This window comes from Gavialis gangeticus, unplaced genomic scaffold (assembly GCF_001723915.1).
Source record: "Gavialis gangeticus isolate Ggan-Ray unplaced genomic scaffold, GavGan_comp1, whole genome shotgun sequence".
Classification (NCBI taxonomy): Eukaryota; Metazoa; Chordata; order Crocodylia; family Gavialidae; genus Gavialis; species Gavialis gangeticus.
In genome coordinates this window covers 24,458,745-24,472,212 of record NW_017728996.1, presented here as the reverse complement: position 1 = coordinate 24,472,212, position 13,468 = coordinate 24,458,745, and the positions used below count along the sequence as shown (strand labels likewise).

Genomic DNA, 13,468 nt, shown 5'->3' with positions numbered 1-13,468 from the left:
TGTGTGTGTGTGTGTGTGTGTGTGTGTGTGTGTGTGTGTGTGTGTGCGCGCGCGCGCGCATGAGACAGAGAGAGAAAGACAACTAGAGGGCATTGTAGGGGGAGGTTAGGACAGAAAAATACTGAACTTAAATAAAAAAATAGAAATGTTCTGTTTTAACTGACAGGAAAAAGCTTTTGTCCAAAAATGTTGAAATACATTTCTAGAAAGTAGGTATTTACTTGGAAACTGAAAGCATAAACTATGTTCATAGCTCCCTCTGATGACCATTGGATACTACACAACCAGAGTCTCCTTTTATTTTTGTTCATGCATTCAACTGACAGCTGACTGGTTAAATTCTAATTGCTTCCAAGTGAGGTCAGCAAAGGTATTTATCGAAAAGGACTGAACAACAGGCTCAACACACACATGCACGCGCATGCATAAGCACATACACACACCCCATCTCTCTTGCATGTTGATTTATGGAAACAATTATAATTCTAGTGGAACCTTTCTGAGCTGAGTAAGTTTGTAGCTACAGTAAAGAGACTCATGCTACAAAAAGCAGAGAACAGAAATGGAATACTTGTGTATCCAGATGTTATCAGCAGGAACAAGTAAGTTATCAGTCCTTTAAAAGGAAAGCTATCATTTCTAACAGCTATTAGCTTTTTCTGTCTTCTTGATTTATACATGTTAGAAGTAATTTTCTTGAAGTTAAAAATCTCTTAGTAACTGAACTATATATGTATAAAAATATCCAGTCTGTCCTGATGCTTAAACTAGTGAAATGTGGGCACTTCTCTAGAAATAATGGAGCTAACAAGAAGGTATAGACATTAATGAATCATAAGTATCAGAGGTACAATAGCATTTTAACATGTCTGAGTTTAACAGCTCAGTTGAATCAACAGATTTTTTGAAAGAGTTCTTACTGACCTGCAGACAATTTAGGTATAGGCAGGTAAAATGTATGCAGATGTAAAAAAACTTCTTATAAAAGTTATATAGTATGCATGCTTGTGTAATTTGTTAAAGAAATTTGATTAATAGTGTCATGCTCTGTTAAGCTAAATGGCTTGCTGCTACACTTATCTGGCATTTTATAGTCTCACACATATTTAACAATTGACAACACAACATTTATACATACTGCTTTTCTCACAGATCTTTTACTTTCAGTGGAAGCAGCAAATTCAAGTAGTACAGAAAGTCACAACAACCAAGGTTTTTATTACCTGCTTCTTTAAAGGATATCGCGACTGAAAAGATACTTAAGGAGTTACCCTGTTTCAACATCAGTAACTTTTAAGGAATAAGGATCAAAATTCTTGAAGAGGGAGATATCTTATTTAAATCAATCTACAACTTCCAGTAAAGACAGAAGGCAGGTCAATGAACTAAAAGCAACAAACTACTTGAGATTTAATTTTCATTATGTTTTTCATGAACACCCAGAACACTGCACTATAATGCACAAATGGATACTGACATGGATCCTGCCAATTTTGCTCTACAGATTATACTTTTACATTATCTTTCTAATGGGCACTATATCTTTAGCTTGCAATGACATGACTCCAGAGCAAATGGCTACAAATGTGAACTGTTCCAGCCCTGAGAGACATACCAGAAGCTATGATTATATGGAAGGGGGGGATGTGAGAGTGAGAAGACTTTTTTGTCGAACACAATGGTATATGAGGATTGATGAAAGAGGCAGAATTAAGGGGACACGAGAAGCAAACAACAACTACAGTAAGTAATACATCCACTTCTGCAATTTAAATTGAAACTTTCCAAAATGTAAGCATGACCTGCTCTTATCCCTTTGCTTACAATATTTTCACAAGAATATCATATATTGTAGTGACCATTCTATTAGACAAGTTTTCCAATTAATCATACAGCAGGACATTTGGTACTGATTTTGAAATGCGTCACTTTAAATAATATGTTGTAGATCTGCTAATGTATTGGTTACAGCTGGTAACTATTAGCAAACAGAGAACCTATTTTAACATGTGAATTAAGGTTGTAAGTATGAAAAAGTATAACCACAAACTTTGCTCATAAAGTACTTATGAAATATTAGACCACATTTATGTAGTACAAACTGCCTAGAAGTTTGGTGTGTTTGAGTTAACAATTAAAACATACGCAATACTAGAACGTTCAGTGGAAAGAATTATGTAAACTGCCTTGCAAAACCATTCACATAATTTGCCAAGTCAGGAACAAAATCTGTTATAGCTTCCGCAGCTCGCTGTTACTATGATGATGATGACGATGATGATAAAGACATATTCTCTTTCACTTCCAAAGAGATTACTCACCCAGAGAGGGTGGAAATGTACCATTTTGCAAAACTGTATCAAGTAGAACTTTAGCATTGGCCAAAGATATTAATCTCGACGCAGGTATAAAAAGTCACATTACTTTTGCTAATTTGACTTTGTCACTGTAATGGTACTGTAAATTTATTCAAACATAATATCTACTTTTCAGAAAAACAAACTCCTGTACAATTTCTGTACGATACAATGAAAAATGGTATTTTCCAGTATAAAACAAAACACAAAGGAACAAATAAGCAAAAAATTATTACTATTTCAGAGGTCAGAGATAGGTTGTCAAAAGAAAGAACAAATATCTGTCCTGTGATGCCCTTAAATGTTGATACAAAATTTGCAACATAAATCATACTGATTTTATGTAACAGCTGCAAAAATCAAAGTGAAAGGAATGGTAATAAGATTAGTCATTTTCATTTGATTTTTTTTCTGCATAATAAATTCTTGCCATTCTTTTCAAGTGCTATGCTATTGTGCCAGGAATAGCACGTTTTACTGTTTTACCTCATGATTATAAAGTTTGGCATCTTATGCAGCTGGAGTTTTCTTGATACATTTTACTCATTCTTTTAAAAACCATCTATATCAGTCTCCTTTCTTTCTACAATTAATTATATAATGCACAACCATATTGCTTTAAATGACAAATCAGTTTAATGGCCGAGAGACAAATATAAAGATTTTTATTTCATCCTCATTCAGGCAGACTGCCACTGATTTTCAATGGGATATTAAAACAGTAAAGACCACATGACTGTAGTCTAAAATCCAGTTCCTTCTCCACTGATATTAATGACAAAACTCTAGGCTTCAATGGGGCCAGCATTCACCCTAAAACGTTTAAATGTTTTTTCCCCTCTGTTTTTTAAAGGCGTGTGTTTATTAATGTTGCAGTCTTGTATCTTTGTTTGATCTATTACTTGCTTGTATACAAAACCTCCAGAAGAGTTTGTATAATTAAACCCTATGGGATGCTCTGGATTTGCTTTTTATGATTTCATGCTGTTTAACCAATAAGTTGGCTTGCAATTTAGTATTTCAGATTCAAGTAAAGGACCTTAATCTGTGATTCTTATTGTTGTAGCATATTACTTTCTGTAGATTTACTCTCTCATGATTTAATGACTAATATCAATTAGATCTTCAGGTAAATGTAGCATATTTATCTCTGAAAATTTTCCCTGAAATGCAAATATCTTAATATTTGATGAAGGGTTACATTTTTCTGAAAAATATGAAGGAAAAAATGTAGTTAAACCATTAAAACCACCAAAGCATGCTGCTGACTGGTTAACATTTATATTTTTACATTCAGCTTAAACTCAGATTTATTTTTCTTCTGATACCTGTTACATTTCAAAAAGAAAAGTGTAGCTTCAATGTTTTATCCACATCAGGTGTACTATAAGGAAATCTCTGCCACATTTATTGCAGAAATAAATAAGTTAGTAGTCTCTCAGTATATTAAAATGGTTCACTTGCTAATTTATCTCTTATATACTAGGATATAATTATTTGAGTACTTTTGTTGGATAAGCAGAATAGAAAGATATGGGAAACATTCCTTGAACAACGATGGTGGCTGTATTTTCTGGGAACCCCACAAATTAAATTAGAATGAGCTCATCATTTATTTAAAACAGGTGTGTACAGTTTGGGGTTGGGTTTTTTTGGCATACCCTCAATTTAAATTCAAATGAAAGACCAGTTCTAAATGTATGTTTGTTGCGCTATAGTATACACATTTCTAAGCTATGTTCAGATGACACCAAAAAAAAAAAAGATTGAACTAATGTACTTTTCCCAAAACAAATGGACCAAGGAGAACCCAATTCCTACTTTTATCCTAAACTCTTTAAAAATGTAAATTAGAATAATATTTATTACCAAACTGGATAAATCTTCAAGCATAAATTCACACCTCTCCGTCCTGTGACTTACTACTTTATAATGCTTGAGGCTAGAAGTGGTAAACCAAAGCATCCTCTCATGAGATCACTCCAACTGAGTCACAGATAAATGAACCACTTTACCTTCTGTGTCTGTCACTGTTTCAGCTGCTGCTTTGAAAAATGTCTTCATATCCAGTGCTGCCAGCCTCACTCCATAATGTCAAAACAATGCAAAAGTAATTAGGGAAGTCTCTACAACTACTTTTTCCCATAAGAAATGGAGGTGATGATATAGAAACTGCAGTATCCTATACTCTGAATGTAATTCATAATTTTAGGTGGATCCTGTCAAGGTGACAGATTTAAAAGAGGAATCATCACTCCTTCCCTTGGTGGTTCACTGACTGAATCATGAAATATTCAAATGTAAGCAGGGAAATTTCACATTGCTAATATTTTAAGTGAATTTAATATTGGATAAAGATGCCAGATGGACACTCTTACAGGCAGAAATTGCTAATTCATCCACAGACCATGTATTGCTTAACATGGACAATGAGCAAAGCAAGTTTCCTCACAATCTGGGGATCTCTAGAGAATGACACAACACCATGAAGCTAAACTGGAAACTTGAGAAGAGCCGCAGTGCACATTTCTTCTCGTGTTAGTCAAGGTTAAGGATGTAAAATACAAACTGTAAGGAGCAATAAAAGAACAGGGTCAGATCTAATTTTTCCTCTTCTTTGTATTTTAAACTTCTCTGCCAAGTCACAGAATAGGCCCACAATAATGTCACACTAAAAAAACAGCAGAAACAAAATAAACAGAACACTTTAATTATGTTTCAATGCACAATTAATCTTATCAATTGCATGTTGCTTGGAGTTACATGACTAAATACTGAATCAAGTTTTTAAAATAATAATCAGTATTCATTTCTCATTATTCAAAGTTCACTTTTTAAAAAAAAAGTGTAAACAGTTGTAGCTCTTAGTCCAAGAAATGGCAAGGTACCAGAATTTAACTTACTCTTCATTTCTTCTATACAAGAGAAACAAATTCCTGAACCTTGCCCTATGCCAGTTAATACGTACATAGGTACCAGAAGAATGTTTGATGTACACAAAACCAACAGCTTTAAAGAAATCTTTAAAAATGAAAAGGTATTGCCAGACTGTGGAACCTGGGTTTTGTTTTTTGGAACAGCACCTTTGTATTAAGCATCTTGGTACCTGGTTTCCAAGATCCCTTTTTGGAAATAAAGCTGAAAATTTGAATCAACTTTGTACATCAGAGGATAGTATGCTCTTCTACTAGCCAAAGAAAATCACTCTATACATGACAGGCATAACTCTACTCATCAGCCTCAAAACTGAAATACAGAGTGAGGGTCAAAAACCTCCCACTAAGGCTAAATACAGATAGTCAAAAACCTGGAGGTTGAATTGATTCAATCTTTACAGGTTAGTCTAAGCTGCACAGATTGAAACAACAAGCAAGTGAACAGACATTCACTTTTGATTCCAGAAATACAGGCACATGACTGTAGTGGCCCAGGCCAGAAGCCAGGGGGAACTAGAGCATGCCTCATTGTTTGGCTGGAGCAGACAGCTTGGGCCAAAGCTAGCTCACCCACCCTGCAAGGGAGGGTTTGTGGGGGGAGTGCAAAGCATCCTGGGATGCTGGGGGACTGTGAATTAACTTGAATCTGGAGGAGATCTGGGACAGAGATTCAATAAACCAATTTAACTTAAATCAGTTAAGCCTGATACTATATCCATCCAGGTTTCTCTTAAACTGGTTTCAGCCATTTTGAAAGAGGTTTATGTGCACTGTATTTCTGTTGTGTTACAGATTTTAACCGATTTCTGATCACTTATACCACTTTATGTGTAATTTCTGCCCCTAGCCTAAGAGACTAAAGGCAGTATAGAGATTCACTTTACAGACAAATTAAATTAGAGATGCATAAGGTTTTGTGATTCTAAGGGTCACTTCATCAGATGCTGTAAAAGGACATCCACAGAGTAGTGTGAGATTATAGTAAGAATTAAGTAAAAGATGTGAAATAGGAAGTTCAATAGTATAGTTTTGTATAGTTCAGAATCTATTTTGTTTTTGGCACCCATTTACTGGATCTTGCCTAAGTATAAGCTGCTTACATTTCCAAAGCAAAACCACCAATAGTTCAGCTTCATTTAAAAGTGCCCTTATTGATAAAACAATGAAGTATTCCTCTCTCAGCAGGCAGTAATCAGGGATGGACCTTTTAGTGATACATCTCCACATTTTTTGCAAATTTGGTCTTCCTTTCTTAATGCTTGAGCTTCCTTCAGTTCAACTCTAAATACAAGAGTCTTGCAGATTTATTAGATTTTGTACAGAAAAGAGTAGAAGCCAAAAAACAGAGCTTATGTTGATTCAACATAAGAGGATTTACAACAAGGATTGGACTTTCCATGCTCTGTTGCCCCTGGAATCTCATTTTAAAGACATCAAAGGGATTTTGATTATTGTGAAAGCCTTACAGAACCTTGAGTCTTAACTGTCTTAAAAAACGTACGTGAGTTTTAGCTATGAATCTCCACTATGGTTTTTGTTTTTAGATATGAACCACCACTATGGGTTTTTTTTTTCATATCTGACCTAAACCCAGAAAGTGCCTATTTCTCTTGATTTAAGCTTGAATGGAGCCCAAAAATCTAAACAGCAAGATTTTTGCAGAAGCACACTGTTTCAAGACTTCTACTATTCTGGCCAACATTTCATAAGAACTTTCCATAAGATTCCAGCATCATTAAATGACTACTGTCCAGATTCAAACTCAAACCTAAACTCTAGGTTTTAGCCCATTCCAAACTCAGCTCCTACTGTACTGGTCTATTTCTAAATTAAATTAAATGTTTAAAATGTTATGTATGTAACAGGAAGCCAGTTGGAAAGATGATAGTGATTTCAGCGTGAACATAACAGAATTGAAAAATTCCATAAAAATCTCATATAAAAAAACCTGGAAATAGTAGTTAATGCTAAGAATGAAACTTATGTCTAACTAGGTTCCAGAAAATGTCATATGGAGATTCAAAGGGCTAAATTATTTTGTAATATCACTCACTACCCTTTAGATGTATCCTAAACTTAGTATAGAAAAGACATAAAAGATAATCTGTAGTACAAGAGCTGAATGACTGGATACATTTTACGTTGCTACTTTAATATTTTGCTTTAAAACATTTATAATGGCAAGACTCTGTAACGTAAAGTAGTTTTCCTTAAAATCCATAGCCTCACCACAGAATAAACTTTCCTGTTAATCAAAAATGTAAAATCTGACTTTACAAACTTCAAAATGTTATTTTCATTTTAAAACTATTTTAATTTAAAATATTACAAAAAATATTAAAGCAGAATTTTTATATTTATTGGAAATCTTTCTCATAAATAAAAAATAGATTCAATGGGATAAAAATGTCATTTTTTTGATAAAAAAATTATGAAGTGTGAATAAACCTTGATTAGCTGTACTGAACGTTAAGAGAAAATGAAAGAAAATTGCCCCAAGCAACCCATATCTCTTATTTTCCGATTTGGCCGAACAAACACCTCTTTAAAAATCTAATGTGTATTAAAGATTATCTATACAATTTAAATTATGGCTCAGCAATAAGGCCTATTGAAAATTCTCCTCTTCCTCTATTTCCTTTAATTTTTCCCTCTGAAAGAAAAACCTGGAAATAAAAAACCACACTTTTAAAATAGGTCTTTGCAATTATTAAGTTTTCAAATCTCTGTAGAACTCATCATGATTTATTTAGTAATGATATATGCTTTTTCCCTTACAATATTTTATGTTATATTTGTCTTAAGCTGTTATATGATCATTGCATTTTTCTTATTAAACATATACATTGTACAAAGGTGTGGGAGGATTAATTCCTATATCTAAATATTGGAAAGGATATTTCAAAGACAGGAGGGTCAGCATCCATTGGCATATTCCTCTCAACAGGTATATAGAAAATTCACAGTTCCTGATGACTATGTACCTGATTAAGTTTAATACAAAATGAAGTACATCATACCTAGATGGAAAATCCAGTCTTAGTTTTGCAAAGTTTTGTACGTCTGAGTTTCAGAGAAAAATGAAAAATAAACTCTAATTTGAGTTTGCTTCACACTTAGACTGCAAATGTCATTTCTGCAATTGATAACACTAGAAAAGTATTCCATATGTTCCAAAATACTCGGGACTTCTGAGGAAATTCAGTCAATCATGGCATACAGACACCAATTCTCTCTTGAGAGTTTGGGTACCACTAAGCAGTCCTACTTCCAAGCAGATCTAGTCACTTGATTATTCCTTCTTCCTAGGTAACCCACAATTACTGAAAGACTATTATTGCAGTAGCTAATAGATTCCATCCTCCCAAACATATATGCCAAAACAACATGGAGACAGAGTCAGCAAAAAGCAGATTGGGTCCCATATCCAATTCCTCCCTGGGGACTATTAGCATCTGGTGCAAGATACAGGAGTCTCTAGCTTGCTTTGAGGTACAACATGTGTGTTCAGCAGCTCCAGGATCAAAGTCATTAAAGGCTTGGGAGGATCTAGGATTTCAGAAAGGGGCATGGGGAACTGGTGCTTCCTGAGTCAGGCGGGGCACTTGCCCCCAATGGCCGGGTCAGGGATGGCCGATCCCCCCACCAGTCATGTGCACTCACCTGGAAGTGCCAGCGGCGCTTCCCCTGGCGCCTTTACTCCCCGGACAGGGAGGTTGCTTGGTCCTCCTGTGTATCCCATGCCAGCCCACATTAGACTGCAGGGGACCTAGGAACTGCAGCTGCAAGGAACTCAAGCTGCTGCAAGTGAGCTACACTGTTGAAATGGGATATGACCATGCCACTGCACCTTTCCTGGATTCACCCCCTGATTAAAGGCATGGGAGTAGTGGACTCTTCTACTATCTTGAAAAAATAGTTCTGTCCCCAGATATCTAGATTAAGCACCTAACTCCACTACTTTATGTATGCCATGGTATTTAGCACCTGTTTAAAGAGGATGTAAATACTCCCTAACCAGAATGGTAGCACTTAAAACTCGCTTTTTTTATATATATATATGACTGCAACAAGCAGCAAGAAAGTGGAGAAACAGAATCTTAGGACACAGTACCATGAACAAGTTACTGTGAGGTTAAAAGGAGGTGGAATTATTCCGGGAATCAGCTGGTTCCTGGTAACTAACCAGGTGTACACTATGATTCTTACTATAATTTCAATTGGAAAGAATGACACTTTCTTGTTTTCTACTGCACTGCCTGAATTTTTAAAAGACACATTTTGCAATCTGTAGGGTCTTATACAACTCAGTCAAGTGAACTATGTGATTTTTTTGTCTTAGTGTTGTGGAGTATCCCAGACATCTTTAGATATGTTATCCAGTTCTCTGTGATAGAAAACACATCATTGCATGGTCTAGTTTGAAAAGTTATCCTCGTCACAGCAGAATTAGTTTGAGAATATGAAGACCATTACTTTCTTTGGATACAGCTTTGTTTTTCCTGCATAACTGCCCCTCTATCATTGTATTTAGTAACTGTTCCTCAATTGTCTTTTAACCTTTGATTTTATTCTTCATTTTGAATTATGGGCATGGGCAGATGGTAATGCCACATTAATTTCCTAGTGCACAATAATTTATAAAATTAATTACACAAAAGATAACAAGAAAAAACTGAGATTCCTATGCCAAGAGCACAAGAGAGGTTAACAATAATAGCTGCTGTATTGTCATACTCTAAGCATTTCATAACACATTACATCATTTGCATGAATGGAAAAAGTTCTTTGTAACAATTGGTGTTGAAAAGTTGGAAATGGACATTCACAGATGTGGCTGACAACTGCATGCACAACACTTGAACAAACTGTAAAAATACTACGTAATCAACATGCCTTTATTATTATTATGCATTTAAAACGTGAAACAAAGAACAAAATGAAGATTAATTTACCATGAATTTTATTCATGTAATTCTCACATACTAAATGAGCCTAAAAATCATAGGATTTATCAGAGGGCTAAAATATTCCAAACACCTGAGTCCAGGTGGTCAGCTATGTTTGTTAGACCCACTGAGCATCTGCCCCAATTTATCTTGGGGATATATAATAGTTTAAATTATAAAATTATAATAAATGGTATTAAAGAAACTGTGGCAAGCAAGATAAATGTATCACTCACAACATTATAATAAAAAAATCAACTGGCATAGTTAGCTCAGCAGCTCAGATCTGTTTCTTTTCTGTAGCTGTTTCTATAAATGATGATTCTTTTTAAGTAAACATAGACTGCAACCATGCTGGCTATAACAGAATCTTTAAATTTTGTTCTAATATTGTCTGCTGACAGAAATAGCACAGATCATGTTTACACCGACTGTACTGGACAATTTTACCAGTGATTTACCTAACGTCTGTCTACACTACAGTATTCATGGTTTCTGTCACTGGCTCAATTGTTATCAGTACATACTAGGCCATAGGTTTGGATCTAACGTATGGTAATTAGCACTTCATTTGGAAGTGGAAAGTGGAAATAGCTCCTGGATTTTCATTTGACCTTATAAATATAAAAAATGATCCTAGAAAAATAAGCAATTTAAAACTGGATTTATTTTTTTCTATGGTTTAAAAGAATATTGGGATTGTTAAGTATGCATAATCTTCTATTGGGAATTTAACACTGCTGTCTAGAAACAACAGGCTGTCATACAAAAAAATCTAGGCATTCCACATTCCACGCTTTCTTTCTTTCTTAAATAGATTGTCATCCAACACAATTCATGGTCAAGATGTTAACAAATCAATGTTGAAATATATATAAATCAAACCAGAAGTGTAAACAACAAGGATCACTTCCACAACCCCTGTAACCACAAAAACTTCTGCTTCAGAGGCAGTGACAATAAACTACTCTCTTTATCATTCACTTTAATTCAAACATTATTTGGGTTGAGATTAGTTAGGATTTTGGATAAGAAAAAAATGTCCTGGCATTGCTACTTCAGCCTTTAAAACATTTTTGTAGAGGATTTTTTAACATATATGCTTGATTTGTTTCCATATCTTCCCACTAGTAGACCATCTTGCTTAGTTTTAAATATATTAATAAACACAGGGAGATGCTGTAGACCCAACACAGCTTCTTCCCCACCACACTTACCTGCACTGTTCATAGAACCACACAAGATCACAAGCTCGCACACTAGAGAAAACATATGAGTACACTGGAGAAAATGTATTAAATAGTTGTTTTTTTAGATTTTAGGATTATATTTATGGATTTGATTTTTTTTCAATGTAAAAGGATTTAAGGATTTAACTTTTAGGGCACTTTTATCATTGAACCAATGATAATATTCACTCCAGTGAGAAAATAAAGAAAACCTTCCTTCCATCCTCACCTTCACTTTAAGGTTATGTGGGGAAACTGTCAATGAAGGAGACCTAGAACAATGAATCTTCATTCCCTAGTGCTTCAGCTGGGGTCTTCACAACGGCTTCATCTAGGAAGGGTCAGGGCCAGGGGTCTGTGATAACTTGGTCTCTGTGGCTGAAGTGAGTTTTATTCCTGTTAAGTACTCCCACCACTACTATTAATATAATTCATTTGCATGACTGTTAATTATTTTACATTACTGTGGTGCTTAGAAGCTCTTGTCAGGAGCCCATTGTGCCAAATATCATACATATATTGGAAGAAAAAGATAATCCCTGAGCCAAAGAGTTTAATTTACTGACTACTAAGATTACCTCCAGCAATGGATCAACTATTAGGGAGAAATGTGCTCCAAATACAAGTATTATTAGCCAGCTACAACTTCAAAGCACTATTTTCAAACTGAATTATGACAGAATCCATTCTTCTGAAGAGAGATTGCATCTAATAGAGAAAAATGGATTTAAATTTCTTAAAAAAGAATAAACCTGGCTAAATTATTCCTCCATAGTTTAAAAAAATACAAAACAAAACAAAAAACAATCTCAGGTTGTAATATCTATTATAGGCAAACTCTTGCTGAATGGACAGTATAATAGTTGCTACTTTCATCTACATCATCAGATAAGCACTAAGTAACTTAAATGATAAATAACAGGGGTGGGCAATTATTTCAGCTGGAGGGCCACTTAATAAGTTTTAGCGAGTGGTCAAGGGCCACACACACAAGATCTTTCAGAAGATCTCATTTTAATAAATTGTAAAAACAAATCATATATTCAAAATTAATTATCTTCTATAACATATTTTAACATTATTTTAAAAATCATGCTTGTCCTGATTTATGATTTATTTTGAGTAGCATATACAGAGGCAATTGCATAAGAGCTCAAAATAAAATTTTACTCTTTTATATGGGGGTGTATCTAGGGGAACAAGTGTGTGGTGGGTGTGGGGAGCTGCTTGTGTGCTAAATCCTAGGAGCTGAATGAAGGTGGAGGGAGGGAGGGATAGAGGGAGAAAAGGGAGGGAGAGAATGCATGCACCAGAGGTGGGGTATTGGTACAGGTGTGGTTGCCCGCCCCAAGTGTATTGCTGTCCCCACAGCAATCCACATTGGAGCAAACCTCTCCCACTCTAGAGAGCTAATGCTGTGCTCCCACCTGCACCTGCCCCACACCCACCGACTGCACTTCCCCCAGTCAACATGCACAGCTTCCTGGTGGGGCTGCTCCTGATTCAGCTGCAGCCATCTGGGTGCTGCTCAGCTGCCCCAACCTCCAGCAGCTGCTCCTTCTCCTTCTGCCCCTGCTGTGCTGCTTTGTGGGGACACATACCAAGCAGCAGATGCCCAGCGGGTCAGGGAGAAGCTGCAGCTGGGTGGCTCCTATCCCAGTATGCATGGTTCCAGCTCCAGTTCCAGCTCATGGCCACTTTCCACCCACTTGGATACCTGCAGGTGGCTGCCTATCATGCTGGGCAACTAAGCGAGTGAGAAGCTGGGACCTGGAGTTGAAACTGTAGCTTGAGTTCCATGTGCTGAGGCAGGAGCTGCCCAGCTGCAGCTTCTCCCCAGCCTGGCTGGCCATGTGATACCTGGCATGCATCACCACAGCTTCCCTGCATTACCTGGTGCCCGGAACAGTGCAACAGCAGTGCAGCAGAGGCAGGAGAAGGAGGAGCCACTGGAGGCAGGAGGAGCCAAGCAGTACCCAGTCAGGTGCAGCCACACT

General features: G+C 36.1%; 1 protein-coding gene across 2 annotated transcripts in view; it reads left to right on the top strand.

The window, feature by feature from the left end:
- The first annotated feature begins 410 nt into the window (after positions 1-410).
- The window catches only part of FGF7 (fibroblast growth factor 7), an 82,913-nt gene continuing 69,855 nt past the window's right edge, over positions 411-13,468 (top strand). The window contains exons 1-2 of one of the 2 annotated variants that reach the window (XM_019504164.1): positions 411-602; positions 1,168-1,743. In XM_019504164.1, coding sequence (XP_019359709.1) covers positions 1,458-1,743 — 286 coding nt within the window. In that variant the 5' untranslated portion in view covers positions 411-602; positions 1,168-1,457. Of the gene's footprint in view, positions 603-1,152; positions 1,744-13,468 lie in introns of both variants that reach the window. The other variant, XM_019504163.1, reaches the window with a different exon arrangement.